Here is a 27,255-nt window from a genome sequence, read left to right on the forward strand (position 1 = left end):
TGACAATGAGGAATAATTAACATCATCATTCTTATTTGTTCTGATTATTATCTATACTATAAAACTGGTTCAACTCTCTCCAGTTTTTTGACACGTTAGCATCTGTGAGAGTGACACGTGGCATTTAAAAAAAAAAAAATCTCATCTATTCATCTTCTCAAACGAGTCGTTCCTCTTTCTATTCATCTTTTTCCTCATTTTAAAGTTTCTAATATCCACTTCCTGAAGCGTTTAATCCTTCCAAATTCCAATTCATTCCACTGCCACATTTGTACTTTATTGTTCCTTTAAAATCCCAATTAAAAAAAAAAGTTTCTCAAAAATTGTTCAGAAAGATCCTGAGGATCAAATTAGGGCATAGAAGCCTCTCCAAACGACGGAACAAAAGCAGCCGACAAGTCACCTTCTCCAAACGATGCAACGGTCTCATGGAGAAAGCACGTTAGCTTTCTGTTCTCTGTGATGCCTCCGTCGCTCTTCTCGCTGTCCCCGCAAGCTCTACAGCTTCTCCTCTGGCAATAAGTACGACTTCTCCTCCTCTGGGTTTAGCTAACTTCTCCTCCGCCTACGACTTCTCCTTCTAGAAGGTATTCTGGGTATAGCTAACTTTATTAGCATTGTTCTCTGTAGTATGATTTTGAGAATGGGAGAGCTTATTGCCCAACTGTCATGCAGAATTGTTCTCTTCACTTACATATTTCTTTTCAAGTAATGGAAGTCAAATCTTAGATTACCAACTTGGTTTACAACGCTCCACTAAAAGAGGTTGAAGTGAATTTGTGAGAGACCCATTCAGCTGAATGAATGAATTCTTTTACCTGTCTGTGAAAACAAAAGGTGTTCATTTGTTGCTCCACTGGTATGCAGGCTCTTCTGGAACCTGGACGCATACTTTCAGCTTGTGGTGACTGAATCTGTCTGTTGTTTTCAAATATTTAGCTGATCTTTCTTTATCCATCATTATAACATCTGGGTAAGCAGCATCCTCTATCAAAGATTTAGCTGATCTTTCTTTATCCATCATTATAACATCTGGGTAAGCAGCATCCTCTATCTTATTCTTGCTTCTGCAAAGAATTATGTCATCTTTTTAACGTTAGATACACATTTTCATGTAAAAAAAAATCGAGTAATAACTGCTTGTTACCTCACTATGTAAGGTCGTTTTAGAAGGCACAACGTCATCAATGATCACTTATCATATTCATATTTGTTAGTTAAGCTTGACTACACATTTGGTTGCAGTCTTATTTGTATAGCAACATTATATCTGCACATATCATTCGACTCTTATCCTTCACCCATTGGCTGCTGATTTGCTAACTTTCCATTGTTTCTCTTTTTGTCATGATTCAACTGTAGTTATCTTGGTTATGAAATACAAGACTTTGTCACCGATGAATTCTTTCTCATCTGAACTTGGGATGCAATTTGGTACTTGTTTAGAGGCTCCACATGTGATTGATGTTAATCTGCAGGTTCTGAATAGAGCCCTCCACTTAGCAACAATTTCCAGAACTGAATGTATGATTTAACAGCCTCTTTGGTCCAGGTGTGGGCTGGTGCAATCTCCAATGGTCCTGGTAATTATCGTCTAAATGGAAGTTATAAAACAGCTGATGCATACTCATTCCAGGTACTAGGCATTATATCATTGGTTGAATCGTTTTTGTCTGTAATATGTTCTTCTACTGAGATGCATTGTTTTCGTGTATTGTAAAACACAATGCTCCACTTTGTTTTGAAGGACGCTCTAGGGAAATAGTTAGAAGAAATGTGCACTATTGTACCAGGTGGTTCGCTTGTATTTTTTCCAAGCTATAAATTGATGGAAAAACTTTGTACGCGTTGGCGTGAAATTGGGCAATGATCACGCCTCTGCCTTAAAAAGGATGTTTTTGTTGGTGAGTAACATCTAATCTTCTCCTGTAGAAGTTGTTGCATCAAATCATATAGTGATTCATTTTGTTTTCTTGTAAAAAACTGTATATGAATTCGATTCTGTTCTGAAGGGTTATTATTATTTTATACGCGGAAAGCACACATCGATTGGACGAAATAGACGAGCTAAGAAAGCAGGGTTTGTTAAAACTGAAAGTCAAGATGATCTCAAGAAAGGAGCTGCATTTTTGGCAGTATTTAGAGGAAAGGTCTATTGAGCATGATTTACAATTTAAGGGAGCTATCCAATCATTGAGCATGATATGGGTTACCTTTTACCATTCACAGAATATAACTTATTTGAAAACTTTGATGACTAGAGAGTTTAAAGCCTACATGTTTCTCACAGGTTTCAGAATGAATTGACTTTGCGGACGACAACGCCAGGGTAGTGGTATCCTTTTCATTATATTGGCTGGGAATACTGTTTCGTCAATTACTGCAGTCTTTTACTGCCATAGAAGCTGTAGGACAAATAGGATTTATACTGCACAATTTGGCTAATGAATGGGCTGCTGAACGTTGATGATTACACAGATAATTGTTGGCATTCCATTTCTAAACTTGTAAGAATTCTATTTCCATTTAATTTTTTTTCCAGCTTCGTTCAAAATCAATTTAGGGGGAACAGTTTTCTAACGAGTCACTTTATTACCAGGCATGATATTCACGTCGGACTAAAGAAAAAATATAATGATATGTAAAAATAACTAACTGTGTGTAAGCCAGTAATCAGTGAACAACAAGTGTTTGTGTAAAAAACCAGCATAATATCTTTACAAAAAAGAGTTAGAAACACTAACTAAATACCTTATTTCCTCAAAAATAGAAATATATATACATCGACCAAATAATAATCTTGTTAAAATTAATAATAATGTAAGAAAACAAAAAGCTGTAAATAGGCTTCAAACAACTAGAAATCAAAATGCAGGATTGTTAATTTATTTTCAATGAAATGAAATAGAATAAAAAAAAATTAAATATTTCAATAGAAAAAAACAATAAACTAATAAACAGAAAAACAGACATGATCATGTTAAAAAAAATAGAATAGATAAATTAAATTATAACACCAGAAATTTTAATATCATCATAACAAAATTTGTATCAAATCCTATATATTAAAAAATATGAAAACAATAAATATTAGTTAATTTCGTATGAAATACTAAATAATAATAATTATCCGCGCGGACTGTATATTAAAAGTTGGCTAAGGAATGTATAAATTAAGTAGTTGAAACGAGGTGGAAGTGGATTTGAATGGTGATTCTATCTCCCACGAGGTAACCTCTGGAATGGTCGTGGAGATCAACAAGAGACATGAATCGTTGGAATCCCAAAGAGGGTACCTCTCGAGAGTACCATTTGCCGACTGCGCACAAATTAAAGATTATATATAAAAATCAGAATCGATGAGAAGAAAGAGGAAGGGAGGAAGAAATGCTTACGTTGCCTCTGGATGTTGTTGGATGGGTTTGTGTTGAGGACTCGGATGCTGGCTTTGGCGTAGACCTTCTCATTCACGCGGAGGCTTTGGGTGGATAGCTCCAAATATATCGACAAGTAGTTGCGCCATCCATCCCCGTCTCCTCTCGGTGCCACTCTCACTTTCCTGCCAACATATTTAAGAGATTATTTATTGTTATATATTGTTAGGATATGCTTTATTACTCTCTCACACATTCTCTCTATCATATCACCTTCAAACATCGATCTCTCTATTTGCTCACCAGTTACTTCCAGCGACGGCGAATTCATCGGAGTAGACGAACTTGTACTCCTCCAGCCGAGAGAAGTGCAACATCTTCCATGTGAAGTTGCCGTTTTCAGGCTTGTCTAAAAAGGAGAGTCGTTCCGAGTTGTGGTAGGGTTTCAGGACAATGACCTCAGCTCCAAACTGGCACTTGTCTCCCACAAGGTACCCATTCTTCTCGTTCAACAAGGTCGACAGCTGCATCAGTTTCCCTATTCCCCACTCTGTTTTCGCTGCGTCCAATCGCTGCACTTCCCTCTCTGCACCACCCACCATTCTTTCAAATTTCATCATATCCAAAATCCTAACGTAAAAGAAAAGAATAAAAGGAATCATTATTGTACTGTACCCTCCACCACCAAATACTTGTTCCGTGGCTTAATCTGCACAAAGAAGCTGATCTTGGTGTGAACCTCCCAGCCTTGTGGCAAGGAACTTGGCTTGTCTAGTCTCAAATAGAGAGATATATGATCTGCACCATTGTCTCTAGTGTTACCACTCGGATACAGTGTCAGTGTCCTGTTCCCACACTCAACCATGTCAATTCATTTTACAGATAAAAAACAAAAAATGAATTGTTGAGGATGATACTTTTACTTACCAATTGTAACAACCACCGGACTGAAACACATCTGATTCGTAGGTCTCAGTGCCAGTGCTGACCAATTTGGAATATGAGCCGAGGTTTAGAGCGTATGTGGAAGGAGGAGCATCTCTGAAACCCCTGGAGATGGAATTGCTGCCGCCATTGAGTAAGGGCATGACCTCAACCAAGACAAGACATGACAAGAGGCAGAGCAACAGAGTTGCTGTGTACTTGTTCTTCTTCTTTTTCTTCTCATCTTCTTCTAACAACATCATCCTCATCTTCTTCTTTTATCCACACACCTTGTTTACTAGACCCGGATGCACCCCTCTTGCAAATACTGCGTATAATATTCAAGGGAAATTTTATAAAAGAGGAAAGAAAAAAAAAATTAGTTAGTTACAAAGAGGCGGTTTCTTTTGTTTCCCATATTGAACACGTGTCTTCTCCAAGTTTTGAATAGGCGACAATCAACCAAAAAAATACATATGTCTAACTCACTCCGTCTCTACTGGGCCATTAACGGCCCTTTAATGAGTCGAAAATAGACAATGTTGCCCTAATTGTGTTATTCTATTGTTTACTTAACATTTTAGTTTGTTTTAAACCACGCTTCAAACAAAATTTTATTAAAACCTGGGCCTATAGGCACGGCCCTATACAAAGCAAATATTACGAACAAAGTTCAAGACGTGAACTGAGAACACTTGTAAACGACTCTTCTAAAAACACTTTTTTTTTTCCCTAGATAATGGCATGATGACTTAAGGTTGGAAGCCAAGGCTGGGGATATGACTAGGCAATCAAGTTGAGCAGCATCCATTCTTCTGGGCAACAGGCTGTCCTCTGATCTGCACCGTCGGAGGTCTTGCATTGTTCCCTGCTGGTTGGCTTGCCATTCTGCATCCACACCACATATCAATTTCTTTTCATTGTGTCACAACCACTCACTCATTCACTCTGTAAATTGGTTGGAGACAGACAAAACTACATGAAAACTCAGAGCAATAAGATGATTTTTCAATTTTGAACACGGCAGTGTCAACATCAGCCTGCTCTAAAAGTTACATTTATTCCCTTTTCTAAATCTCTTTAGATACATAGTTACTTACTACTCTAAAAGCACGCAGTGATCACTTGCTGGAGTTCAAAGTTCCACAGAGAATTTCATTTTATTTATTTTTAAATCCAGAAATGAGCTGATTGATGGCTTCGCAAAATTTCCATCAGGTCTGAAGGATCTTTAAAGGTTGTAAAAAAATGATGTATAATTAACTACCTCTCTTTGATGGATGCCGACATCGCCATGAAAGCCTGTTCCACGTTTGTAGCATCTTTTGCGCTAGTCTCCATGAAAGGAACTCCAATTTCATCGGAAAATGCCTTAAAAAAATTTCGAAACTCATCAGGAATGCAATTATAACCTTAAGAAAGCATAAGATTTAAGTGCATGATATACCTTTGCTGTTTCATATGGAACGGCTCTGTTTTCAGCAAGATCACACTTGTTCCCAACCAGTAGTTTGTTCACATTGTCACTAGCATAACGATCAATTTCACTCAACCATTGCTTCACATTATTGAAGCTTTCTTGATCTGTGACGTCGTAGACAATCTACCAGGGGGAAGGCCACCAGGGGGTAAGTTAGAACATAAGAAACCAACAGAGGGAAGTAAAAGACTTACAATGATTCCATGTGCCCCACGGTAGTAACTGCTAGTAATTGTCCTGAACCGCTCTTGACCAGCAGTATCCCACTGAAAAGTATATGGTTAACATTGAGACTAGTTAATGAGAAGCAAGAAAAGTTAGGGAGCTATAAAAAAACAGCAACCTTGTTTGAGAAAACCTAACTGTTCGCTAAGATATGAAACAAAGACGGTAAGACATGAGGAAATATGGGCATCATATGGTAGAGTTATGAGCTTAAACTTGTCTTGTTCATATTGCTAAAGGATAAAGTACACTATAGAAAGAGGAACGTACAATTTGGAGCTTAATCGTCTTCCCATCTTGCTCCACAGTCCGAATTTTCTGAAGAAAACAAATACAAGTTCAGATAAACGCCTCGGCATCAATTAAAACAACAAATAAATAACGGAAACAACTTACAAAATCGACTCCAATAGTGCTTATGTAACTTTCTACATACGAATCATCCTGCAAACACGAGGTAAAAGAGGGTCGCCAATCAGATATCTGACCCAGAAGTATGCAAATGGAAGAAGCAGTGAGTAAGGCCATAATCACACTCAAAATGCAATAGCCAACAAGTCCTGATAAGAAGCCAGATGAGCAAACGTAGAGTACAACAACAACAACAAAAAAAAAAAAATCATGAAAGCTACAACGTTTGATTAGATACTGCTCTCTCCACCCCCACACACAGAAAGTACTCGAGATTGATGATCTCAAAACTTACAGCGAATCTCAAAAGTAGACAAGACTTCCCCACGCCAGAATCCCCGATGAGCAAGAGCTTGAAAAGATAGTCGCTGCCAAATCCGAAAACAGAATAAATAAAACTTGAAAATTCAACCCAAAAAAAAAAGTTAAGTGAAAACTACGATTTTAAGCACAGGAGAGACTGTTCAAGTAATCTAGATCAGATACTGGAAACAAAGAAAAATTCAACCAGACCAAACAAAAAGACGGAGCAATTAGTGCAAGTGGGATCAAATAGAATGATGTCGAAGCCCTAGAGTTTCTAGATGTAGCAAACCACCGTAATCGTGGAATCTATGTCAACTTTAACCGAAGAAATTGTCGATGGAGAGAAAAGAACTTACTACTCGGGATTCATAGTGGTTTCGATGGTGTCAACAACTGTCAAAGGGAGGACGACAACCTGTGGGAGGAGAATGAATGCAACGGCGATACAAAGCCGAGAGATATCTTGCAAAAGGAGATTCAGAAAAAGCCAACAATTGGGCCTTGAAAGAAAAGCCTTTTATTCATTAAATAATAACGAATGGAATAGAGGCCCAATAAGACCTATTGGTGGAGGGCCTACAGAAGAAGGTCCTAGGGTTGCAAAAGTTCATAGATACACACTTCTCTTAGCCTCCTCTTCTTCATCCTTAGACAAACGAAGCGTCGAAAATGGAGCAAACTTTCATCATGATCAAGCCCGACGGTGTCCAGAGGGGACTCGTACGTTTCTTTTTCTTCCCTCTTTATTCTTGTTGCCATTTTCAGTTTGATGCAACGATAAATTCGGTTGCTCTGTGAATTTGGCTTTATGCTTAAAAAGTAGCTAGATGCTTGGCTTGACAATGATTCATTCCACTATGTTGGTGGTTTCAGATCGGTGAAATCATCTGCAGGTTTGAGAAGAAGGGTTTCACTTTGAAGGGTAATGATTCCGGACTTGCTTAGTAGATTCATTATAAAATCTTGACTTTGATGGATTTCATTCATCAACTAAGTGGATGGGATATACACTGTACAGGTCTGAAGCTGATCAGTGTTGAGCGGGCTTTTGCTGAGAAGCACTACGAGGACCTGTCTGCCAAGTCCTTCTTCAGTGGTCTGGTTGATTACATTGTGTCCGGGCCTGTTGTTGCAATGATCTGGGAGGGGAAGAATGTTGTGTTGACAGGGAGAAAGATCATTGGAGCCACAAACCCAGCAGCCTCTGAGCCTGGAACCATTCGTGGGGACTTTGCAATTGACATTGGTAGGAACGTGATCCATGGGAGTGACTCAGTGCAGAGTGCTAACAAAGAGATTGCACTGTGGTTCCCTGATGGACCTGTCAACTGGCAGAGCAGCCTCAACCCTTGGATCTATGAGTAGTAGTCTTCTCTTCTTGACTCTCCCCCTTTCTTATCATTAATGTGTTTTCTTCTGACATTTGTTTCTTTCATCATCTATATTTAAACTTGAAACCGAAATCAAAAGGGAGGATTTTCTTTTACAAGTCCAAACCAAAAAGTCAAATCTTTTCTTCGTTTAATTTCAAGTATGCAAATTAGCTAGTGAGGACCACACAAAGTAAAACATTATACTCTAACTCTACTCTCTTCACACGCATCCCAGTCAGTCCCCACCGAATCCAAACATTAATTATATCATAACCGTCTAAATGTTGACTATTCCAGCAAAATTTATGCTTTATACCTTAGAGAAATGATATTCATTGGTAAAAATGGCTTGCAATAAGTAAAAATAGATGGATCAGGGTTGAGAGAGTGAATCATGTGTTAAGAAAACAGCAAGTAAATTGTTTGACTTAGGTTGGTTCACACACAAAAAAAGGTAAAAAAGATAGCTTCACATGGATGTTGACACAAAGTGAAGGTAGAACATCATGCATACCCACTATCACCCAAATTCAATCAAAATGGACCACACAAGCTGATCGATCCCATATGCCTCATTGCCTCGATTACTAGCTTTCTTGCTTCCTTTTGGCGCCTTCTTCCAAACCAATCATTCAACAAAAACTTACCCCTCCTTTCATCACTTCCACCCGTAATTTCTGCTTTTCGGCCTCCAAATCACATCTCTTCTCTTGTTGAACCCTTTCTTCCAGTTTCTTCACTCCTCAATCCTTCCCACTACTTTACCAGCTTAACTTTCACGGTTGTAGAAGGTACCAAACCATCCAATATCAATCCACGTAACAGACAAATAAGTTACAATATCCAGAAATCTACGAGAAACCCACTCTGGCAATTTTTTTAAGAAAATGCTAGTCTTTTTTAAAGTCATATAAATTATACAATATGAACAGTCATTCATTAAAAGGAGGAATCCCCTCAAATCAATTACGGAATGCAAAAGTATAATGCAAGTGTTATTGGACTCAACGGACCAGGTTGGGCCAGTCTATAGCTAGCTGAAAGATTAGCGAGAGCATCTGATTACGTCGACCCGACAAAACATCTAATTTCGATTCGTTACTATCGAAAATAACAGCACCTGGCCAAAGACCACTGCTTAGAAAAGCCAAACCATCGTCAATTCCAATACCAACGCTCATATAAGATTCAATGCAAAAACAGCATACGAATGGAACTCGAGGTTCTCAGATTAACAACACAAGAAACTAGCATGAGTCAATAATGAGCGAGAGACATAAAAAAAAAAAGAAGAAAACAACAAACAAACTTCAGCCACATGTTCCCAGCAAATCCAATGATTTCTTCTCTAAATAGGCTTGATCTTGAAGTGCAGCGAGATGAGCGAAAAAACAAGACATTTCAAGTCCTGCAACCATGAATGTTATTAAAAAAAAAGTGTTAGAGAAAAAATATTACAGAAACATGCTCAACAAAAATAGAATAACTAGATAACACAATTATCAGCTGGTAGCTAGAATAGCATCAGAATAGGCCTCCACTACAAACGACTCCCAAACCAGGTTACAGTTTTGGAGTTACCAGCCGCACTACATATTTTTTAAGTTCGACATAGTCCACCTAAATAGAGAACCTTCCTAAAGTGATGGTAAGAGCAGGGGAATCCTAAAGCATGATTGGCTACACTGTGGAGAAATGAGACCTTGATAAATCCATGGTTAAGGCAAGAAAAGGAGAGGTGACCTGAACAAGATAGTAGAAGATGCGAAGTCCTTCAGGATCCTCACTGCTCTGGACATCAAGAAGAGATCCAACCTTAGATGTAGCGAAGGAGATATGCTCATTTCCCATCACGATCTCAAGCTCTTGCCTTCCAACACGGTCAGGTTCCGGCCACTTTTCATCATCTTCTTTCATTATCTACCCAGACAAATATCACGTGTCAGGTCACACAATAAACTGCAAGTGCGCAGAGCTCAAATGCCACACACTTGTAGTATACATCATTCATAGAAAGTAATTGTAAAAATCATCCATTATGTAGAAGTTAACTAGAAATCGGAGTGATAATAGCATTAACAAAACCCAATTTGTAGGAGAGGGTTCTAAATCTACACCCGTAGGTTGATCAGGAACATTTTTCCTACTGCACGTACGTCAATCAAACTCCAAGGAAAGACGCGCTCAAAAGAAACCCTAAAAAGAAAAGAAAAAAACCAAAATCACAAAACCCTAGACGAGTTCCGACCTAGCCTACAGCGGTAATAGAAAAACTAGAGCCAAAACAGAGGAATCGGTCCATGGAAGAGAAAGAAAGAAAAAAGACCTCGCTCTCGGAGACGATTCGCTTGCATTCCTTGAGAACGGCGGGGGTGAGAAACACCTCCTTCCGGATGATAGTATCGTTCTTGTAGTTAGAGTTGTTGGCGTAACGGAGCTTACCGTCTGGTCTAAACACGAACTCAAGGAACTCGTGTCCGAATTTCCCTTTGTGCCCGACATAGTACCTCAGGTAGAACTCGTTCTCTTCTTCCGCGGCCATGGCTTCGTCGATCTCTCTCTCTCTCTCTCCATTCCCCTTTCTTTTGCCCTTTAAAACCAGTTTAACAAACAAACACTATTATGGGCTTAATTATCAGCCCAAATAAATATTCAGGCCCACTTTAAGTTTTCCTATTTACATCGAAATCGTCTTTTAGTCGGCTCCCTGATATCGATCGATTTTTTTTTGGGAAAGAAGTTCCACAGACGATGCCGACGGATTCGAAAATGGCAAAGTTTCTTCAATCCTATGGTAATTATCATAGGCCACGTGATCCCTTTCTTCTTCTTCTTTTTTTTTTTTTTTTTTTCCTGTGAGAGACTTTTGAATTTTTGAATTTTTTTTGTTTTTCCTGTTGTCATTGTGGGAGCAGGATATGATTTGATTCTGGGATCTATAGCTGCAATTTATGTGGTCATGGCACCATACACTAAGGTGGAAGAGAGCTTCAACGTACAGGTAATCCTTTTCAGTTCAAAAAAGACTCCCGTTTTTTCTCCCCGTTTACTGACTTGTTTCGTCGATTCTCTCGCCTGGATTTGCATGTGACCAGTCAATGCACGACATTCTTTACCATCGTCTTAATTTCAACTCTGTGAGTGGCCTCTTTCTCACTTACTCTGAAGCTTACTGCAGTTTTGGATTGTTTTTTTTTTTTTTTTACTTACATTCTTCTGTTTCAGTATGATCATTTGGAGTTCCCTGGTGTTGTCCCTCGAACTTTTATTGGTAAGGATGTTGAATTTCGCTCGGAGCCGCTCCTCATTCTAGTTCGTGGAGTACTTAGTGATTCAAATATATATATATATATATCGTCTCTAATGTGTTCTTGCAGGAGCATTCATAGTCTCTTTTATCGCATCACCCGTCGTATCAGTTATCAGCTGGCTTGGCTTCCCCAAGATTTATAATCTTGTTGCAGGTTTTTCTTCTGTTTCTCCTTTGATTTCCCTATAATGTCGTCTTGAATTCTAAACACGGACAAGGCCTATTCAAATCATAGTTTCTTCATTCACTTATAGCTCGTTTGGTGTTGGGCTGCATCATATTATCCACACTAAGATTTTTCCGGATTCAGGTATGAGGTTTATTTGCTAGTAAGTTTCTCTAGTGCTTCTATCCATGCAAAACAATTCTCTATCGCATTCTATGTCCCGTCCCTTGTCATTGGAATTGGGATATCTCACATGCATCTTCTTGACGGCTGTTTTTCCCCTACACACTCAGCCAACGCTACCTCTTTGACAGATAAGAAAAAATTTCGGACATCAAGTGGAATCTTTCTTTGTACTTCTCACCAGTCTTCAGTTTCATCTGCTTTTCTACTGCACTCGTCCTCTACCTAATATTCTAGCTTTTGGATTAGGTGATTGCTTCTATACACCTGACTCCACTAGTTATGCTCCTATCAGATGTCCTAGCAATTTTGCCCATGGCTCATTTAGCATAGATTTTTGCTGCTAATGTTGTGAAATCTGGACTTTGCAGTTAATCTCGCATATGGTAATTGGTTAAAGGGAAACTTTTATTCTGCTTTGAGCTTCCTGGTATGTGTGATTTTCGTGGTAACATATTTCCCGATTATAATATCGGTCATGGTACCCAGAATTATGGATTTGCTGACATGTCATTCATCTGATAATCAGATTTTTGCCACTGTAATCTTCAGATGCGATGTGATGTTACTTCTTGGGCCTATCGGTCTTCAATTTTTAATGGTGAGCTGATAAATATATAATTGGGTTTCTGAACATCTGTATTCGTGTAATTGGCTGTTGTACTTTGTTGTTTTCTTCTGATGCGGGTACCTTACGTTTATCAATGGCAGACCAAATCGATCTCCTTCTGGAAAGCACTTAAATATTGTGTTGGAACCGCTGTGGTGGCTGTAGGTTGGTTGAAATTCCTCTTCATTCTGTGATTTATTTGCTTTTTCCCTTCACACACTAGTTCCCGAGTCAGGCTTTTTGTGGTCATGGAATATTTCTTTGCACAGGTCTTACCATTTCCGTTGACTCTATTATGTGGAAGAAGTTTGTCTGGCCAGAATTTGAAGTTTTCTGGTTTAACTCCATTCTGAACCGGAGTTCTGACTGGGGTGTATCCTTCAAAATATGTTTTCTCAATTTATTCAACTGGTTTCCTCGATTTATTTTGAATGATGATAACCTTTTAATATTGTTCCACTGCCTGATTAGAGGACTGCCTTCTTTACACTGATAACCTTTTTTGCCTTCTTTACACTGATAACCTTTTAGATCCATACATTAGTATAATTGCAAATGCAAATTTTATTTTGCTAATACTGTGGCGCTTGCATTTTTATGAAGTCCTATGTTGTTCCTTGAAAATTACTTGCTAAACCAGACACATTCCATTCATTGGTACTTCACCTCAGCACTCCCACGGTCTTTACTTGTAGCTTATCCTCTTTCCCTGGTAAATACCAGACTTCTTAATATCTGTCATATTGTCTTATTCCCTTCGAACTAGGATATCTGATTGAATCGCTATAGTATTTCTCATTTGATTCTTTTTGGATTGTGCAGCTTGGTACCTTACTTGACAGGAGGGTTCCATTCCTTATTCTTCCAGTTTTATCCTTTGTTATACTCTACTCTAAACTTCCACACAAGGTATTCAGATTGATTACATATCTCAGTAGCCATTAAAGTTTCGTAATCATTTCTGACATAGGCTTACCTAGCTTTGTTGATATATGCAGGAACTACGCTTTATTATTAGTTCAGTGCCAATGCTCAACTTATCTGCTGCAGTTGCTGCCAGTAGAATGTACGAGTTCTATCAGATGTTTGCTAACTAAGCTTTTAATCATAGCTAGAACGTTCTTTGATTCATTCTCTCGAGAGCTCTTTTGATATACTTCATTTTTGAATGCCATTTAAAATTACTACCAACGAGGCCCTAGCTCGTAATGTAATCCGAAATTCCTTTTCCAGCTACAATAACAAGAAGAAAGCTATTTGGAAACTCGTGAACATGGTTATGCTAGCATTATTTGCAATCAGGTAGGAATTGTAGGCAATTATCTTTGCTGTCTAAGAGAAGGAAAGGGATTGACTAGTCTACTTATCCCTGGCCTATAGTGCAGGGTGCACGGTTGTAACATTCATGGCATCTTACAACAACTATCCAAGCGGCTATGCTCTTAAGCGTTTGCATCAGATAAGTGAGTGACGTATTCGTTTCGAGGTTTGTTATTATTGCAGCATCGTTGACTTGAGTACCAAACAAGATAAATATCTAGTCAGTCTTTGTTCGTCACGCATGCCATTTATTATACTTAATCTTCTTTGTTTTGTGGTGTATCTCTACCTCGGTTGATAATTTGCCTTGAGTATGAATAATTTTACCTGGCGCCTTCCATGTTTCTCAGGCCCAAATGTAGCGGGAGAAGAGTGGGTTCACATAGACACTTTTAGTGCGATGAATGGAATATCCCGCTTTTGTGAAGATGGTTTTCCGTGGAGGTGAGGTTGATTCTTCTTTCTATGTTCACAACTAACTGGGAAAAGAATCATATGGTGCTCCACGGCCTTGAAATATCTAGAAGAATGTATCTGTTTGGCTATTTTAGGAGGAGATAAATTTTCTTGTGCAAAGCAGATACTCAAAAGAAGAAGAGATAGTGGTGGAGGAGTTGCGAAACCGAAATTTCACTTACCTTGTGAAGTGAGTATTTTCATCATATATTGTAGAAAGCAAATTCTTAGTGAATGAAGATAGCATTGGTGGTCAACATCTAATACTGTTGTCATGCTTTGAGCAGCGAGCACCCATATGTGGATGGATACAAGTGCTTATTTTCTGAAGAAGGATTTGAAAGAGTTGAACTACGGCGAGGTTTCCCTCCCATTGTTCTGGTAAATTGGTTGGCTTGGGGGAGTATTTCATCAAAATAGGTGTGCGTGGAATGTCATGCTGAGTTGAAAATGTTGAATGGCAGGTAAAAAGAGCGAAAGTATACGTGCACCGGGATATGAAGAAGGAAGATCATTTGCATAAGATATGGCCAGGATGTTAGAGACATTGTTTATGTGGTACAGACAGCTTTGTTATCCTTAAGAGAGGAAATGATGTAAAACTAGAGCTATTTCACATACGAGATTGAAACCCTCTGTTTCCTGCAGTAGCATCCGACTCTGGGTTCTCTTTTGGGCCTCAATGTAATTTACGAATCGACCCCTCTTTCTTTCGCTATTTTCCATTTAGGAAAAGGCCATTCGTCGACTTATCCTCAGACTGCAACTGAAACCTAACGAGAGAGAGAGAGAGAGAGAGAGAGAGAGAGAGAGAGAGAGAGAGAGAGAGAGAGAGAGAGAGAGAGATGGTGCTTCAGGCGGTGCAGAATCGCAATGTTCCACTGGCTTCCTCCGCCTCCTACTCCCTTGTCCCTCGCTCGAGATCTCCCGTCGTCTCCGTAGCTCTATCGAAGAAGAAGACGGCGATCGTGTGCTCCATCTCCCAGGTGTATGGCTACGGCACGGTGGACTACGAGAGAAGGCCGATTATCCAGTGGAATGCAATATACAAGAAGATTTCTCTGATGGAGAAGCCGGAGCTCGGCGCTGCCTCCGTCCTGAATCAGTGGGAGAAAGGCGGCCGTAAGCTTACCAAGTGGGAGCTCTGTCGGGTCGTCAAGGAGCTTCGCAAGTATAAGCGCCCCAACCAAGCTCTCGAGGTATCCCTCTCTCTCTCTCTCTCTCTAAGTATAAGCGCCCCAACCATTCTCCTTTGTATCATCCTAACCTGCTTGATCATTGTTCCCTAGGTGTACGACTGGATGAACAACAGAGGCGAAAGGTTTCGATTGTCTGCAAGCGATGCTGCAATCCAGCTCGACTTAATCGGCAAAGTGCGTGGGATTTCAGACGCTGAAGAGTTCTTCCTGAGCCTCCCTGAGAATTTTAAGGACCGGAGAGTCTATGGCTCCCTCCTCAATGCATATGTGAGGGCCAAGTCGAGAGAAAAAGCCGAAGCCTTGATCGACAAGATGAGGGAGAAAGGATACGCCCTGCACCCGCTTCCCTTCAACGTCATGATGACTCTCTACATGAACCTAAGGGAGTACGACAAAGTCGACGCCATGGTCTACGAGATGAAGCAGAAAGATATACGTCTCGACATTTACTCCTACAACATCTGGCTCTCCTCCTGCGGCTCCCATGGATCCGTTGAGAAAATGGAGCAAGTGTACCAGCAGATGAAGTCAGATGTTTCCATCAATCCCAACTGGACCACTTTTAGCACAATGGCCACCATGTACATTAAGATGGGCGAAAACGAGAAAGCTGAAGATGCACTGAGGAAGGTTGAGGCGAGGATCACTGGTCGTAATCGGATTCCATATCACTACCTCTTGAGCTTGTACGGCAGCGTTGGTAACAAGAAGGAGCTGTACCGGGTGTGGAACGTCTACAAATCTGTTGTCCCGAGCATTCCTAATTTGGGATACCATGCTTTGGTCTCGTCCTTGGTGAGGATGGGAGATATCCAAGGCGCCGAGAAGGTTTATGAGGAATGGCTTCCAGTCAAGTCTTCTTATGACCCCAGGATACCAAATCTTCTCATGAATGTGTACGTTAAAAACGACCAACTAGACAAGGCTGAAGGGTTGTTCGACCACATGATCGAAATGGGAGGAAAGCCAAGCTCAAGTACGTGGGAGATTCTAGCCCATGGTCATACCAGGAAGAGGAATATCACAGAGGCTTTGACCTGTCTGAAAGAAGCTTTTTCTGCCGAGGGGTCCAGCAATTGGAGGCCCAAGGTCTTCATGCTGTCTGGCTTCTTCAAGCTCTGTGAAGAGGAGTCGGATGTTGCCAGTAAAGAGGCGGTTTTGGAATTGTTGAGGCAATCGGGGCACCTTCAAGACAAATCTTACCAAGCTCTTATTGATGATGCGCAGGAGAGTGAGAGTGAGAGTGAGGGGACCGATGTTCTTCTTACGCAACTGCAAGATGATCTGTAATAAAATAGTCCTAGACGTGGCTTTTAAAAAAGAGGAATTTTGTCTTGTAACCGGACTCAACTGCCTAGATTACAGTTAGTGAAACATATAAATGTGAGTCCAAGTCGGAAGGAGGAGCTGTCCCCTATACTATACCTTCCCTTGTGACGATATTTTTTGTTGTTGGAAGAAAGAATCTTTAAATGTTGCTTGCTGTGCCGCCTTCCCCTTTGAAGTATTTATTTATCGATGCATTTCTTCTTCTTCTTTTTGCTTCCTTGTTTGCCTTACAGACGAAGTTTTCAAATTTAGTGGTGGAGGTAGGCCGTGCTCTTTTCTTCTGGGCCGTAGTTTAAAGGCCCTCCGCAATTGCAAAAGTTTTCAAATTTATAGGCCTGAGTGACTCAAAGGCCCATTTTTGAATGAGAATGAGAGATCTCTTCACGTGAAGGAACTCGGTGAGAGAGAAAGACGGTGATCGGGAGATGGCGACCAAGGGCACGGCAGCGGCGGCATACCCTAGCGCGGCTAGGATATCTGATTCTCCATGTTATCTTCAGTACTCTGCTTCCCTCAAATGTAAGTCACGCTCTCAATCTTTCCCTTCCCATTAATTTCTGATTGTTCCCAGGATTTCCAGTTTCTCTTGTTCTCTTTAGTTTTGCTCCTTCCCATTAATTTCTGATTGTTTCGAGGATTTCCATTTTCTCTTTAGTTTTGCTGTATTGCATCGTTTTTCGATTTGTAAACCCTTTTGCTCCTAACTCAGGCACCATTTTATTCATACATACAGCTGTTTTTTACTGATCTGGTAGCTTCTGTCAAGTTTCATGAAATTCCATAAACCCTCACCCTTGATTAGGTCTCCTCTATTTCAATATGACCCCTCAAGCTCAAGGTGATAATCCTTTTGACTATCCCATTTATTAGAGTTTAGAGTTCATCTTCTTATAACGTGTCACTTTTCTGCCTTTTCCCTTTTTATGATCTGTTAAATCTTTGATTAGATTCCCATCTAAATAGCTGACCAATTTCATGATCAAACCCACAGGTCTTGAAGAATTTGGATCCGACAAGAGTAAATGCCAGGATCATTTTGATGTGTACAAGGAATGCAAGAAGAAAGAGGTCTCTTGTGAATTTCACATTTTGGTCGCTCGTGTTTCCACCTTCTCTGCTTACATATGTATATATATTTTCTGATTGAATGTTTTGTCTCTCAGAGGGAAGCTCGACTGGAACGCAACAAGACACGGTCGTTGTTCTCGTGAATGCAGAATATGGATCCTGAAATGCTAATGATATATTCAAACATTGCCTAGTATCCTCTCGTTTCATTTTTACGCCTCTGAGAAGTGGTGTTTTGTGTTTCGTATACTGTTTGTGCTGTATAAATAATCAGTCATGAAATTTCTTTTTTATTAATAATAGTAGTCAATCTGAAGTGGATAGTGTTTGTTAACGATGTTTGACTCTCCTACATGTTATACTTAGTAGAGACTAGGAGCCATTAATGATTGGTTTATATTACAATATGTTGAATTTTGAGAGCAAGTCTGATTATCAAGTTGTTAGAAGAAGAGAGGGAGGACTCCAACTGCTTTGACCAATCATATCTCATCCCCTTACTTAAACCCTCATTATTGGCTTTACAAACAACAAACCAAATGGGTTTGCCTTTCAGAATCAACACTGAAGGCACCCACAATGTCTAAACACACAAAAGGAAGACAAGAGAATGCCCAGAAAGCTGTTGAGAAAGCGCATACAAATCACTGGAGCATTGCTGCAAGGGAAAGCACTTCCGCTGTAGCAGCCTTTTCTTTGTTTAATGCCCCGGCCGTTATCTTCCAGAGCAAAGGACGAGTTTGTCCCACCATCACTAAAGAGAAGGCACCAAAAGAATGTACCTTTATGCAACCTAGCCATTCCCACCCCAACCTCAGTATGCGACCTGTTTCTGAGCACAAGCAACGCTTGGTTATCTCTGAAGAGAATGTCTGAGAAGGCGACTTCTGGCGTCACATACTTAGTGCTGCAGCCGATGACATGGCCTGTTATGGTCCCAAAAGAGGGAAGTTCTACACCACAGTTGGGGGCAAAAACCTGAGTGAAGTCGTCTTCAGGGGGTTCACAGGTCAGAGTGTCGTTGACATTGCAATTTCCCTTGCAGTGCTCAACATACTGGAGGGCCATGCAGCCAAGACCAGGACTCTCATTTAATTTGCTGAGTTTCCGAGCTGTTCTGTTCTGGTTCAAGATGCTCACCATCTCACTAGCCGGGTTTCCTGCAACAATTCTAGTCCGCCTTAGAGTTGTGTGTTCTTTAAGGGTTTACTTTAGGGTACAGAATCAACATACACAATAATAAACTATCATACAATCTGATTCTGAAAAAAAAAATGGGAACCTCAGATGGAATGGATATTCCTATAAAGACAGGCCAAATGGTTCAGGAGAAATCCAAGTATAGGAATCGCATATGTTATGAGGAGATAAGGGAGAGTGAGGATCTACCGTCAAGTTTGGAGGTAGCTAGCACCCAGAGTGAGACCAACAATAAAATCGACATCGGAAAGCTACTTCCCTTCTTCATCTCAGGAAAAACTCTTTGTTATTTTTTTTTTGCTATCCTCTGAATTCCCTATGTGAATGCTGAAGCCGTCGACGGATTACCGGGGGAGAAAATAAAATTATTTTCTTCTTTCAAAAAAAAAAAATTTATCGATGATGGTAGTCCCTACTTTATGCAAGGTAAATAATGTTACTTTTTTTTATCTCTGTTTTAAAAGTAAAAGAAAGAAACCAAGAGGATGAAATTTTGAATATTGGGCTTTGATATTGGGCTCATATATTGAATTGAATGAAGAAAGAAGGAAAGTAGAAAGATTTCATTTACTTCATTAAATGGACGGCGTTGGGGGCTGGTGGAGGTGGGCCAATCACATTGATGAATAAAGCCGAATTTTGGCAGGGCATCACATTCAATGCCCATTGGCTCTTCTCCTAACATATTTGAAGTTTGAGGTTTTTTTTATTTTTTTTTTTCTCGCTTAGATAAACTAAAATGTTGTACGTAGTAACAATTTATATTTTATACTTTTGTAGGGCGGACCCACCACCATGTGCTTCTTCTTCACAAGTGCATCAGTAGATTCAGTAGGCCACATGACATGGTGATGCTTCTATATATATATATATATATCATGTCACATATTCTACACACAAGTATCTCCAAAACGCACTATCCTTCAAACTTAATTCTTTCGGCGGTAGCTGAGCTCAAAGTGTACCTTTGGACGATGGCGTCGAGGCCCGGAGCTCTGACAGAGTGGCCATGGAGTTCCCTTGGTAGCTTCAAGTACCTCTTGGTAGCCCCGTTGGTGATGGCGAGCATGCATTCGTACGTGACGGCTGAGGATGAGGAGAAGGACCTCGGGAGACTGGCGATAGTGGCGCTGATGCTGTGGAGAATAGTTCACAGCCAGATATGGATCAGTGTGGCTCGTCAGAGGACGGCTATGGGGAGGAAGAAGATCGTGGACAAGCCCATCGAGTTCGAGCAAGTGGACCGAGAGCGCACCTGGGACGACCAAATCATCTTCAACACTCTCCTCATGTACCTCGCCAACTTCAAGCTCCCAGGCTCATGCCGCCTTCCCCTCTGGAGACTAGACGGAGCCATCCTCATGGCTCTGCTTCACGCTGGCCCTGTCGAGTTCCTCTACTATTGGTTCCACAGAGCTCTCCACCACCACTTCCTCTACTCTCGCTACCATTCTCACCACCACTCCTCCATCGTCACCGAGCCCATCACGTGTACGAGAGTACCTCTTCACCCATCATTTTAATTTAGTTCCTGCTATATATATATTCTAATTATTTTAACTTAATTGGCGGCAGCTGTGGTGCACCCCTTCGCCGAGCACATCGCCTACACACTACTCTTCTCCATACCCATGGTAACGGCGTCCCTGTGTGGGATCCTCTCCATTGTTCCTGTCATTGCCTACATGACTTACATTGACTTCATGAACAACTTGGGACATTGCAACTTTGAGCTTTTCCCTAAGCGTCTCTTCCACCTCTTCCCTCCACTCAAGTTCCTCTGCTACACCCCATCGTACGTCGTCAATTTTTTCAACTCTTCTATATAGACCTAACCTAGCTAGTATTAATTAATTTAATTTAATTTGTATTCCCTTGAATGTATGCATGCATTACATATATTTTGACTTTGTACATGAAGGTTCCACTCGCTCCATCACACACAGTTCAGGACCAACTACTCTCTGTTCATGCCAATCTACGACTATATCTACGGGACGACCGACAAGAGTAGCGAGTCGCTGTACGAGAGGTCGTTAGAGATAAAGGAGGAATCACCCGACGTCATGCACCTCACTCACCTCACCACACTCGACTCCATCTACCAAATGCGCCTTGGCTTCCCGTCCCTTTCTTCCCACCCCTTGTGGTCTCGATCCCCATGGTACCTCAGCTGCTTCATGTGGCCCTTCACTCTCCTATTATCCTTCGTCCTCACCTCCCCTTTCTCTTCCCGCACCTTTGTCTTTGAAAGAAACCGTATCCGTAACCTCACCATTCACTCTCACATCCTTCCCAAGTTTGCCTTCCACGTAAGCATTTAATTAACACACTCTCTCTCTCTCTCTCTCTCACTCACTCTTATGGCACCAGTTAATAATACTTTAGTAGGACTTCGTAAAACTATATATATTCCAAACTTTTACACACAAAATGCCTTTTCCGTTGTTAAACAGTATACACATTTTTCTCGTTGTTAGAAACGATTTACACATTTTTTTACTTGTAGTACGTATAGGAAGAAAATGGCCGAAATGAATAATTTAATTAACATTTAACCCAAAAAAGAAAAGAAAATAACCTTAATGAACAATAACTCGTTCGTGGATACACCTTTTGGAATTGGCATCCAAACATTCCTACTAATACTGCCACATAAACATGCGGTGGCAGTATAAATCTCAGTGCCACCATGAGAGCATCAACAATATCATAGAGGCAGCTATCCTTGAAGCAGATGAAAAGGGCGTGAGAGTAATGAGCCTTGGCCTGATGAACAATGTACATTTTCATCTACTTTAAAATCCTTTCTATCTATGTGTATATATATACACACATTAATATATTTACACATTAATACAATCACTAATTAACACGCGATTAATGAGAGGGAGGAGCTAAACGGCTGTGGAGAAATGTACGTGCAAAAGCATCCGAAGCTGAAGATAAAATTAGTGGACGGAAGCAGCATGGCAGCTGCGGTGGTGGTCAATAGCATTCCAAAGGGAACCTCGGAAGTTGTGTTTAGAGGCAATCCCACAAAAGTTGCTTCGGCCGTTGTCTTTGCTCTATGCCAAAGGGGCATCAAGGTATGTTTATGTATGAGAGAATGGAATCAACTCAGCTTCTCCAACCAAAAAAATAAATATTAATAGCATGAATGCTTGTATATATAGGTGGTGGTGTTACGCGCGGAGGAACACAGCAGACTCGTCAAATCTGGGGTTGTCAAGAAGAATCTGGTACAGTGCACGAGCAATTATTACTCCCCAGTGGTGTGGTTGGTGGGGGATGAAATAGGGAAAGAAGAGCAAATGAAGGCAAAAGAAGGAACGCTCTTTATTCCCTTCTCTCACTTTCCGCCCGACAAACTCCGCAAGGATTGTTTCTACCACTCTACCCCTGCTATGCTTGTTCCCAAGTCTGCCCAAAACATCGACTCTTGTGAGGTACAATACAACTTAGAGTATGTACATTGATTTGCGTTGCTTTAATTACTAATATAAGCTGAGCTGATAGACATATATGTGATGTGCATATATATATATATATATAATCAATGAATGGAGATATAATTGTTTTCATATATATATATATATATAGAACTGGCTGGGGAGGAGGGTGATGAGTGCGTGGAAAGTAGGGGGCATAGTACATGCGCTTGAGGGTTTGGAGGAGCATGACTGCGGCAACACTCGCAACTTCTTCCGTCTCCACGCCATCTGGGAAGCTGCTCTTCGCCATGATTTCACACCTCTCCCTTCTCCCACCATCTCATCTCTGATCTAATTTCATCATCTTCATATTTTGTATATCGATCTATCTCTCCTCTATTGGTTTTATGCTTCCCTTCTAGCTTTGTTGCATGTCATGTTATTCAATAGACTATATGAGTATTATTGACTACACCTTGTTACGCTTGCTGCCACGTGCGTCTTCTAGAAATGACAAACGATTAATTACGTCCATTAAGTTACGATCAGAATTAGCTAGGAAATTAGTGAATGAAAACGCCGATTCTTTTTTACTAATACGTCTCTTAAGAAAAAAATATCTGGGTGCATTATCAACAGTTTCAACCACTCTACGAGGTTTTACTTAACCGACATCCTTACACATGCATGCATGGTCCACTCGCTACCTAATCAAGTAGTCGGTAGAGTATACGTAGCATATATACATTTGTGGTGGTGAGAGAGAGAGAGAGAGAGAGATGGAATGACGAAAAATGAAACGTACGAGTATTCAATGCTTGCATAAGAAGGCGTGCCCTGTTTTAAGTTTTCCTTCATTTAATGTTGGAGCAACAGACAGTAGCTGGCGCTTCAACGTGCATGATCTTGATTGGCTAGTAGTTGCCAAGCATCATCACCTAACATTGCCCAACTTGGTTAATCAGTTACTTCATGGAAAACTAACAGTCTTTCAATATACAAAACCGGATACAGAACTTACCTATATATGCATTTGCTTACGTAGGTGTTGATCAATAAAGATTAGCTGAGTGACATAAATGAGGATCCATGTGGAAAGCATCCAATGGGAGGAGTACATGTTTGGATCTAGGCTGGGCCTACCACAGGGAAGTGGGCTGGTGGGAAGATAGGGGTTGGCTTCGATAGTCGTCATTCTATATATATCTACCAATGAGTTTGGTACCTTTCTATATAATATACTCATCCGGCGTGACGAGGAATCGGAGAGACACACATTACATTCGACGGTATAATGGCCACAAAACCAGGGATCCTCACTGATTGGCCGTGGACACCCCTCGGGAGTTTCAAGGTGCACTCTTGATTTCTTGTCTATTATAATTAATTTTTTTTTACGACTCACACTATAATAACTCGTGCTTTTGATTGAATCCCGTTGCTGGTATATGATTTGGGACGTGGAAAAAATACAATAGTACGTAGTAATAGCACCATGGGCGGTCCATAGCACATACAAGTTTGTGACAGATGATCCCGAGAAGAAGGATCTCGGGTACTTCCTCGTATTCCCTTTCTTGCTCCTCAGAATTCTGCACAACCAGGTTTGGATTTCACTCTCCCGTTACTGTACTGCCAAGGGAAAGAGGCGCATCCTCGACAAAGGTATCGACTTCAATCAGGTCGACAGGGAGACCAACTGGTGCGTTTTTTAATTTATATGTATATAGTTTTAAATCTACCTGCCTAGCTAGTGCCTTAAGTGAGCTACATGCATAAGGATGTATTCTTGATATTTACATGCGCAGGGATGACCAAATACTGTTCAACGGACTTTGGTTCTATATAGGGATGCGGCTGTTGCCGCAGGGCAAGCAACTTCCCTTGTGGAGGACAGACGGAGTGTTGATGGCGGCTGTGCTTCACGCCGGTCCGGTGGAGTTCCTCTATTACTGGCTCCACAAAGCTCTTCACCACCACTTTCTTTATTCCCGCTACCATTCCCACCACCACTCTTCTATCGTCACTGAGCCCATCACTTGTATTTCTTATCCTTTTCTATGCACTAGATTTTTTTTTTTTATATATATATATATATATTTAACATACGCAAAACTACACTTTCAAACGTCCTGATTAGTAGATATTTCTAATGTTAAATTTATTCCACAAAAAAAAAACGTTTTTACATCTGCCATGCGATCTTAGTTTCAAAAGAAAAACTTTTTACATTAGTAGTAGCTATATTAATATACATATATATATATATATATTGTTAAAGTTTAATATTATATATTATCATCTTTATTTGCAGCTGTGATACATCCATTTGCGGAGCACATAGCCTACTTCGTGCTCTTTTCGATACCATTGCTTACGACGTTGATAACGGAAACGGCATCTATAGCGTCATTCGCCGGATATGTAATGTACATAGACTTCATGAACAACATGGGACACTGCAACTTCGAGATCGTCCCTAAGCGCCTTTTCCACCTCTTTCCTCCCCTCAAGTTCCTCTGTTACACTCCCTCGTAAGTCCTTTACACACTTTCTTATGTTTCATATACATAATACATACTATATACAGGGCATTCTCAAATCGTGACGTGGTGTTGTTGTACCTTTTATTTGGTCGTCAACAACCGAATCGATGGACCACAAAAAAAAAAAAAATTTTAATCTATCATCTCTAAACGTATCGGCACATACTCACCCCTCCCACAACTTTACGCAGTTAGAACTTGTATAACCGAGCAGTCTGTGAAAACTAGGTATATATCAAAATTCATTAGGGTATATCAATAGTGAATGGTCCCCCCAAAGTCTAAAGTTATTAACACTAGAGCTTAATACATATATCATTTCAAGTATTTACGCTTTTAGTTTTTAAGTATATTGAGCGCAATGTTACTATAAAGTATAAAATTAAACCTGAAAATACACTCTTATTGTTATGATATCTTTCTTTTGGATAATAATTTGATAATGAGAGTTGCAGATTCCACTCGCTGCACCACACGCAGTTCCGAACGAACTACTCCCTCTTCATGCCCTTGTATGACTACATCTACGGCACAATGGATGAAACCTCGGATACGTTGTATGAGAAGACTCTAGAAAGAGGAGAAGATAGAGTGGACGTGGTGCACTTAACACACCTGACGACGCCCGAGTCCATATACCATTTGCGCATTGGCTTGGCTTCATTTGCCTCCTACCCCTTCTCTTATACATGGTTCATGCGCCTTTTGTGGCCTTTTACATCTCTCTCCATGCTTTTCACTCTCTTCTACGCCCGCCTTTTTTGTTGCCGAGAGAAATTCCTTCAAGAAGCTCAACTTGCAGTCTTGGATAATACCCAGATATAATCTACAGGTCCTCATCATCACCAATTTCAATTTTATTTGATCCTTTTGTGAGCTCATAAGTTATATATATATATAAAAAAATATATACATATATATTTTGGTTTGCTGATGCATTGGGATCGTTGATGCATGTAGTACTTGTTAAAATGGAGGAAAGATGCCATCAACAACATGATTGAGAAAGCGGTACTGGAGGCGGATAAAAAAGGAGTGAAAGTGCTTAGTCTAGGTCTTATGAACCAAGTAAAGAAACAAATTCTTACTCTTTTGGTTTTACATTGGTTAGATGCCATATACAGCAATAAAAATGTGGTGGGTTGAAACAGGGGGAGGAGCTGAACAGATATGGAGAGGTGTATATCCACAAGCATCCAGACGTGAAAGTAAGAGTGGTGGACGGCAGTAGATTAACAGCAGCCGTTGTGATCAATAGTGTTCCCAAATCAACTACAAGCGTCGTGATGACAGGCAATCTCACAAAGGTAGCCTACACCATCGCCTCTGCTCTCTGCCAGAGAGGTGTTCAGGTTGTGTTTTTCTCCTCTGTTTTCTTTTAGCTTGTCATTCTTTTTTAAAATAAAATAAAATAAACTAAAGTTCATAAAGCACATTCACCTGGCCAAGCTTTATATCATTGTAATATAAATGCTTACTCATTCTTATTATTTTTTTTCTGTGAATATCATCTGCAGGTTTCGACTCTGTTCCCGGACGAATATGAGAAACTAAGATCATCCGTTCCACGAGAATGTAGAGGCCATTTGGTTCATTTAACCTCTGAAGCATTTTCATCAAGCAAGGTAAGTAAGTTTAAACAATAAAAGAAGTAGCATAGTCGTTGAGCATATTAAACTATTGAATTTTTGTGAAGGTATGGCTGGTGGGAGAAGGAACAACGAGAGAGGACCAGGAAAAAGCCACAAACGGAACATTGTTTATACCATTCTCTCAGTTCCCTCTCAAGCAGTTACGTAAAGATTGTATCTATCATACCACACCGGCACTGATAGTTCCAAAATCTCTGGTGAATATCCACTCCTGCGAGGTATATATAGACAACGATCTAATACACTTAAGTTATTGTAGACCTAAGAGGTCCTAACCAATTAAATAAACACAAATGCAGAACTGGTTACCGAGAAAAGCGATGAGTGCAACCAGAGTAGCCGGCATATTACATGCTGTAGAAGGATGGGAAATGCATGAATGCGGCGCCTCGGTTCTTCTCTCAGATTTGGACCAAGTATGGGAAGCTTGTCTCAGCCACGGCTTCCAGCCTCTCCTGCTTCCAGATCATTAAAACTGCAACTAGAACAATGGATGATTCAAACAAAATGATACCCTACACGTTGTGTAATTGTATTTCGCTATAGCATCATTATTCCACACATGAACTATATGAAACATTATTTTAAGCGTAGACTTTTGTGAGTGATTATTGTATTAATAAAAGTAACATTTCTATTTTTTTTTTTTTTTTTTTCGTGTGAGTGTCACAAGAGTACTATTTTCTACT

General features: G+C 40.3%; 10 protein-coding genes and 1 long non-coding RNA gene across 17 annotated transcripts; 7 read left to right on the plus strand and 4 right to left on the minus strand.

Annotated features, from left to right (window-relative positions):
- Window positions 1-180: 180 nt before the first annotated feature.
- Window positions 181-2,584, plus strand: LOC18994742. 4 transcript variants are annotated; one of them, XR_002897959.1, is made up of 5 exons: window positions 181-587; window positions 868-1,478; window positions 1,553-1,636; window positions 1,748-2,150; window positions 2,291-2,584. It is a non-coding gene; the product is annotated as an uncharacterized LOC18994742 (long non-coding RNA). The 4 variants fall into 4 exon arrangements; XR_002897958.1 differs by having other exon boundaries at window positions 1,748-1,904; window positions 2,013-2,584; XR_002897960.1 differs by having other exon boundaries at window positions 1,748-1,904; window positions 2,040-2,584.
- Window positions 2,585-3,075: 491 nt separating this feature from the next.
- LOC18994743 lies at window positions 3,076-4,643 on the minus strand. The gene is made up of 5 exons (XM_006418433.2): window positions 4,302-4,643; window positions 4,050-4,219; window positions 3,678-3,960; window positions 3,396-3,559; window positions 3,076-3,319 (listed from the first exon to the last, which is right to left on the minus strand). Exons 1-5 carry the CDS (start codon window positions 4,565-4,567, stop codon window positions 3,174-3,176), a joined length of 1,029 nt encoding a protein of 342 aa, XP_006418496.1. The 5' UTR covers window positions 4,568-4,643; the 3' UTR covers window positions 3,076-3,173.
- A 197-nt stretch (window positions 4,644-4,840) lies between these two features.
- On the minus strand, window positions 4,841-7,177 carry LOC18994744 (ras-related protein RABD2a). The gene is made up of 8 exons (XM_006418435.2): window positions 7,077-7,177; window positions 6,710-6,782; window positions 6,400-6,447; window positions 6,274-6,321; window positions 5,973-6,044; window positions 5,746-5,901; window positions 5,566-5,669; window positions 4,841-5,186 (listed from the first exon to the last, which is right to left on the minus strand). Exons 1-8 carry the CDS (start codon window positions 7,088-7,090, stop codon window positions 5,090-5,092), a joined length of 612 nt encoding a protein of 203 aa, XP_006418498.1. The 5' UTR covers window positions 7,091-7,177; the 3' UTR covers window positions 4,841-5,089.
- A 99-nt stretch (window positions 7,178-7,276) lies between these two features.
- On the plus strand, window positions 7,277-8,223 carry LOC18994745 (nucleoside diphosphate kinase 1). Its single transcript, XM_006418436.2, has 3 exons — window positions 7,277-7,440; window positions 7,594-7,642; window positions 7,739-8,223. The coding sequence occupies exons 1-3, from the start codon at window positions 7,390-7,392 to the stop codon at window positions 8,083-8,085; spliced, it is 447 nt and encodes a 148-aa protein (XP_006418499.1). The 5' UTR covers window positions 7,277-7,389; the 3' UTR covers window positions 8,086-8,223.
- Window positions 8,224-9,155: 932 nt separating this feature from the next.
- LOC18994746 (protein mago nashi homolog) lies at window positions 9,156-10,704 on the minus strand. The gene is made up of 3 exons (XM_006418437.2): window positions 10,420-10,704; window positions 9,837-10,013; window positions 9,156-9,501 (listed from the first exon to the last, which is right to left on the minus strand). The coding sequence occupies exons 1-3, from the start codon at window positions 10,633-10,635 to the stop codon at window positions 9,442-9,444; spliced, it is 453 nt and encodes a 150-aa protein (XP_006418500.1). The 5' UTR covers window positions 10,636-10,704; the 3' UTR covers window positions 9,156-9,441.
- Window positions 10,705-10,756: 52 nt separating this feature from the next.
- Window positions 10,757-14,843, plus strand: LOC18994747 (dol-P-Man:Man(7)GlcNAc(2)-PP-Dol alpha-1,6-mannosyltransferase). Of its 3 annotated transcripts, none has more exons than XR_002898041.1 (20): window positions 10,757-10,887; window positions 11,009-11,094; window positions 11,189-11,230; window positions 11,319-11,364; window positions 11,471-11,557; window positions 11,658-11,713; window positions 11,884-12,001; window positions 12,124-12,182; window positions 12,282-12,353; window positions 12,464-12,527; window positions 12,632-12,735; window positions 13,003-13,074; window positions 13,185-13,271; window positions 13,361-13,428; window positions 13,596-13,664; window positions 13,743-13,825; window positions 14,033-14,126; window positions 14,234-14,328; window positions 14,426-14,519; window positions 14,603-14,843. XR_002898041.1 is itself a non-coding variant. In XM_006418438.2 (20 exons), exons 1-20 carry the CDS (start codon window positions 10,845-10,847, stop codon window positions 14,678-14,680), a joined length of 1,488 nt encoding a protein of 495 aa, XP_006418501.1. In that variant the 5' UTR covers window positions 10,757-10,844; the 3' UTR covers window positions 14,681-14,843. The 3 variants fall into 3 exon arrangements, 2 of the variants coding, with proteins under 2 accessions (XP_006418501.1, XP_024008571.1); XM_006418438.2 differs by having other exon boundaries at window positions 14,263-14,328; XM_024152803.1 differs by having other exon boundaries at window positions 11,483-11,557; window positions 14,263-14,328.
- A 99-nt stretch (window positions 14,844-14,942) lies between these two features.
- On the plus strand, window positions 14,943-16,827 carry LOC18994748 (pentatricopeptide repeat-containing protein At1g02150). The gene is made up of 2 exons (XM_006418441.2): window positions 14,943-15,337; window positions 15,428-16,827. Exons 1-2 carry the CDS (start codon window positions 14,984-14,986, stop codon window positions 16,625-16,627), a joined length of 1,554 nt encoding a protein of 517 aa, XP_006418504.1. The 5' UTR covers window positions 14,943-14,983; the 3' UTR covers window positions 16,628-16,827.
- A 199-nt stretch (window positions 16,828-17,026) lies between these two features.
- LOC18994749 (cytochrome c oxidase-assembly factor COX23, mitochondrial) lies at window positions 17,027-18,071 on the plus strand. Its single transcript, XM_006418442.2, has 3 exons — window positions 17,027-17,185; window positions 17,658-17,734; window positions 17,830-18,071. The coding sequence occupies exons 1-3, from the start codon at window positions 17,092-17,094 to the stop codon at window positions 17,875-17,877; spliced, it is 219 nt and encodes a 72-aa protein (XP_006418505.1). The 5' UTR covers window positions 17,027-17,091; the 3' UTR covers window positions 17,878-18,071.
- Window positions 18,072-18,211: 140 nt separating this feature from the next.
- Window positions 18,212-19,287, minus strand: LOC18994750. 2 transcript variants are annotated; one of them, XM_006418444.2, is made up of 2 exons: window positions 19,124-19,287; window positions 18,212-18,894 (listed from the first exon to the last, which is right to left on the minus strand). In XM_006418444.2, exons 1-2 carry the CDS (start codon window positions 19,200-19,202, stop codon window positions 18,293-18,295), a joined length of 681 nt encoding a protein of 226 aa, XP_006418507.1. In that variant the 5' UTR covers window positions 19,203-19,287; the 3' UTR covers window positions 18,212-18,292. The 2 variants fall into 2 exon arrangements, with proteins under 2 accessions (XP_006418507.1, XP_024008516.1); XM_024152748.1 differs by having other exon boundaries at window positions 18,212-18,905; window positions 19,124-19,259.
- Window positions 19,288-19,727: 440 nt separating this feature from the next.
- Window positions 19,728-22,761, plus strand: LOC18994751 (protein CER1-like 1). Its single transcript, XM_006418445.2, has 7 exons — window positions 19,728-20,425; window positions 20,510-20,729; window positions 20,856-21,246; window positions 21,608-21,715; window positions 21,823-22,023; window positions 22,111-22,383; window positions 22,538-22,761. Exons 1-7 carry the CDS (start codon window positions 19,780-19,782, stop codon window positions 22,721-22,723), a joined length of 2,025 nt encoding a protein of 674 aa, XP_006418508.2. The 5' UTR covers window positions 19,728-19,779; the 3' UTR covers window positions 22,724-22,761.
- Window positions 22,762-23,599: 838 nt separating this feature from the next.
- On the plus strand, window positions 23,600-27,227 carry LOC18994752 (protein ECERIFERUM 1). The gene is given in 11 exon segments (XM_024153181.1): window positions 23,600-23,722; window positions 23,847-24,070; window positions 24,177-24,409; window positions 24,683-24,902; window positions 25,370-25,673; window positions 25,675-25,746; window positions 25,875-25,982; window positions 26,066-26,266; window positions 26,432-26,539; window positions 26,611-26,784; window positions 26,866-27,227. Coding segments are annotated over 11 exon segments (1,878 nt in total). The 5' UTR covers window positions 23,600-23,662; the 3' UTR covers window positions 27,040-27,227.
- The last annotated feature ends 28 nt before the right edge of the window (window positions 27,228-27,255 follow it).

Source organism: Eutrema salsugineum, unplaced genomic scaffold (genome assembly GCF_000478725.1).
Source record: "Eutrema salsugineum unplaced genomic scaffold, Eutsalg1_0 scaffold_5, whole genome shotgun sequence".
Taxonomy (NCBI): Eukaryota; Viridiplantae; Streptophyta; class Magnoliopsida; order Brassicales; family Brassicaceae; genus Eutrema; species Eutrema salsugineum.

Coding starts and splice junctions, on each gene's coding strand:
- LOC18994743 (XM_006418433.2), bottom strand. CDS start 4,567: ATGAGGATGATGTTGTTAGAAGAAGATGAGAAGAAAAAGAAGAAGAAC. Junction 4,220..4,301: donor TCCGGTGGTTGTTACAATTG/GTAAGTAAAAGT, acceptor GTGTGGGAACAG/GACACTGACACTGTATCCGA. Junction 3,560..3,677: donor GCCGTCGCTGGAAGTAACTG/GTGAGCAAATAG, acceptor ATATGTTGGCAG/GAAAGTGAGAGTGGCACCGA.
- LOC18994744 (XM_006418435.2), bottom strand. Junction 6,045..6,273: donor AGACGATTAAGCTCCAAATT/GTACGTTCCTCT, acceptor TATACTTTTCAG/TGGGATACTGCTGGTCAAGA. Junction 5,670..5,745: donor TTCCATATGAAACAGCAAAG/GTATATCATGCA, acceptor AATTTTTTTAAG/GCATTTTCCGATGAAATTGG.
- LOC18994745 (XM_006418436.2), top strand. CDS start 7,390: ATGGAGCAAACTTTCATCATGATCAAGCCCGACGGTGTCCAGAGGGGA. Junction 7,441..7,593: donor ACGGTGTCCAGAGGGGACTC/GTACGTTTCTTT, acceptor TGGTGGTTTCAG/ATCGGTGAAATCATCTGCAG. Junction 7,643..7,738: donor GAAGGGTTTCACTTTGAAGG/GTAATGATTCCG, acceptor TACACTGTACAG/GTCTGAAGCTGATCAGTGTT.
- LOC18994746 (XM_006418437.2), bottom strand. CDS start 10,635: ATGGCCGCGGAAGAAGAGAACGAGTTCTACCTGAGGTACTATGTCGGG. Junction 10,014..10,419: donor GAATCGTCTCCGAGAGCGAG/GTCTTTTTTCTT, acceptor TTGTCTGGGTAG/ATAATGAAAGAAGATGATGA. Junction 9,502..9,836: donor TCTTCTACTATCTTGTTCAG/GTCACCTCTCCT, acceptor TCATGGTTGCAG/GACTTGAAATGTCTTGTTTT.
- LOC18994747 (XM_006418438.2), top strand. CDS start 10,845: ATGCCGACGGATTCGAAAATGGCAAAGTTTCTTCAATCCTATG. Junction 11,714..11,883: donor TAAGATTTTTCCGGATTCAG/GTATGAGGTTTA, acceptor CCTCTTTGACAG/ATAAGAAAAAATTTCGGACA. Junction 12,183..12,281: donor ATTCTGCTTTGAGCTTCCTG/GTATGTGTGATT, acceptor TCTGATAATCAG/ATTTTTGCCACTGTAATCTT.
- LOC18994748 (XM_006418441.2), top strand. CDS start 14,984: ATGGTGCTTCAGGCGGTGCAGAATCGCAATGTTCCACTGGCTTCCTCC. Junction 15,338..15,427: donor GCCCCAACCAAGCTCTCGAG/GTATCCCTCTCT, acceptor ATTGTTCCCTAG/GTGTACGACTGGATGAACAA.
- LOC18994749 (XM_006418442.2), top strand. CDS start 17,092: ATGGCGACCAAGGGCACGGCAGCGGCGGCATACCCTAGCGCGGCTAGG. Junction 17,186..17,657: donor GTACTCTGCTTCCCTCAAAT/GTAAGTCACGCT, acceptor TCAAACCCACAG/GTCTTGAAGAATTTGGATCC. Junction 17,735..17,829: donor AGGAATGCAAGAAGAAAGAG/GTCTCTTGTGAA, acceptor TTTGTCTCTCAG/AGGGAAGCTCGACTGGAACG.
- LOC18994750 (XM_006418444.2), bottom strand. CDS start 19,202: ATGAAGAAGGGAAGTAGCTTTCCGATGTCGATTTTATTGTTGGTCTCA. Junction 18,895..19,123: donor AGCTACCTCCAAACTTGACG/GTAGATCCTCAC, acceptor GAATTGTTGCAG/GAAACCCGGCTAGTGAGATG.
- LOC18994751 (XM_006418445.2), top strand. CDS start 19,780: ATGGTGATGCTTCTATATATATATATATATATCATGTCACATATTCTA. Junction 20,426..20,509: donor CGTCACCGAGCCCATCACGT/GTACGAGAGTAC, acceptor AATTGGCGGCAG/CTGTGGTGCACCCCTTCGCC. Junction 21,247..21,607: donor TTCCCAAGTTTGCCTTCCAC/GTAAGCATTTAA, acceptor ATGCGGTGGCAG/TATAAATCTCAGTGCCACCA.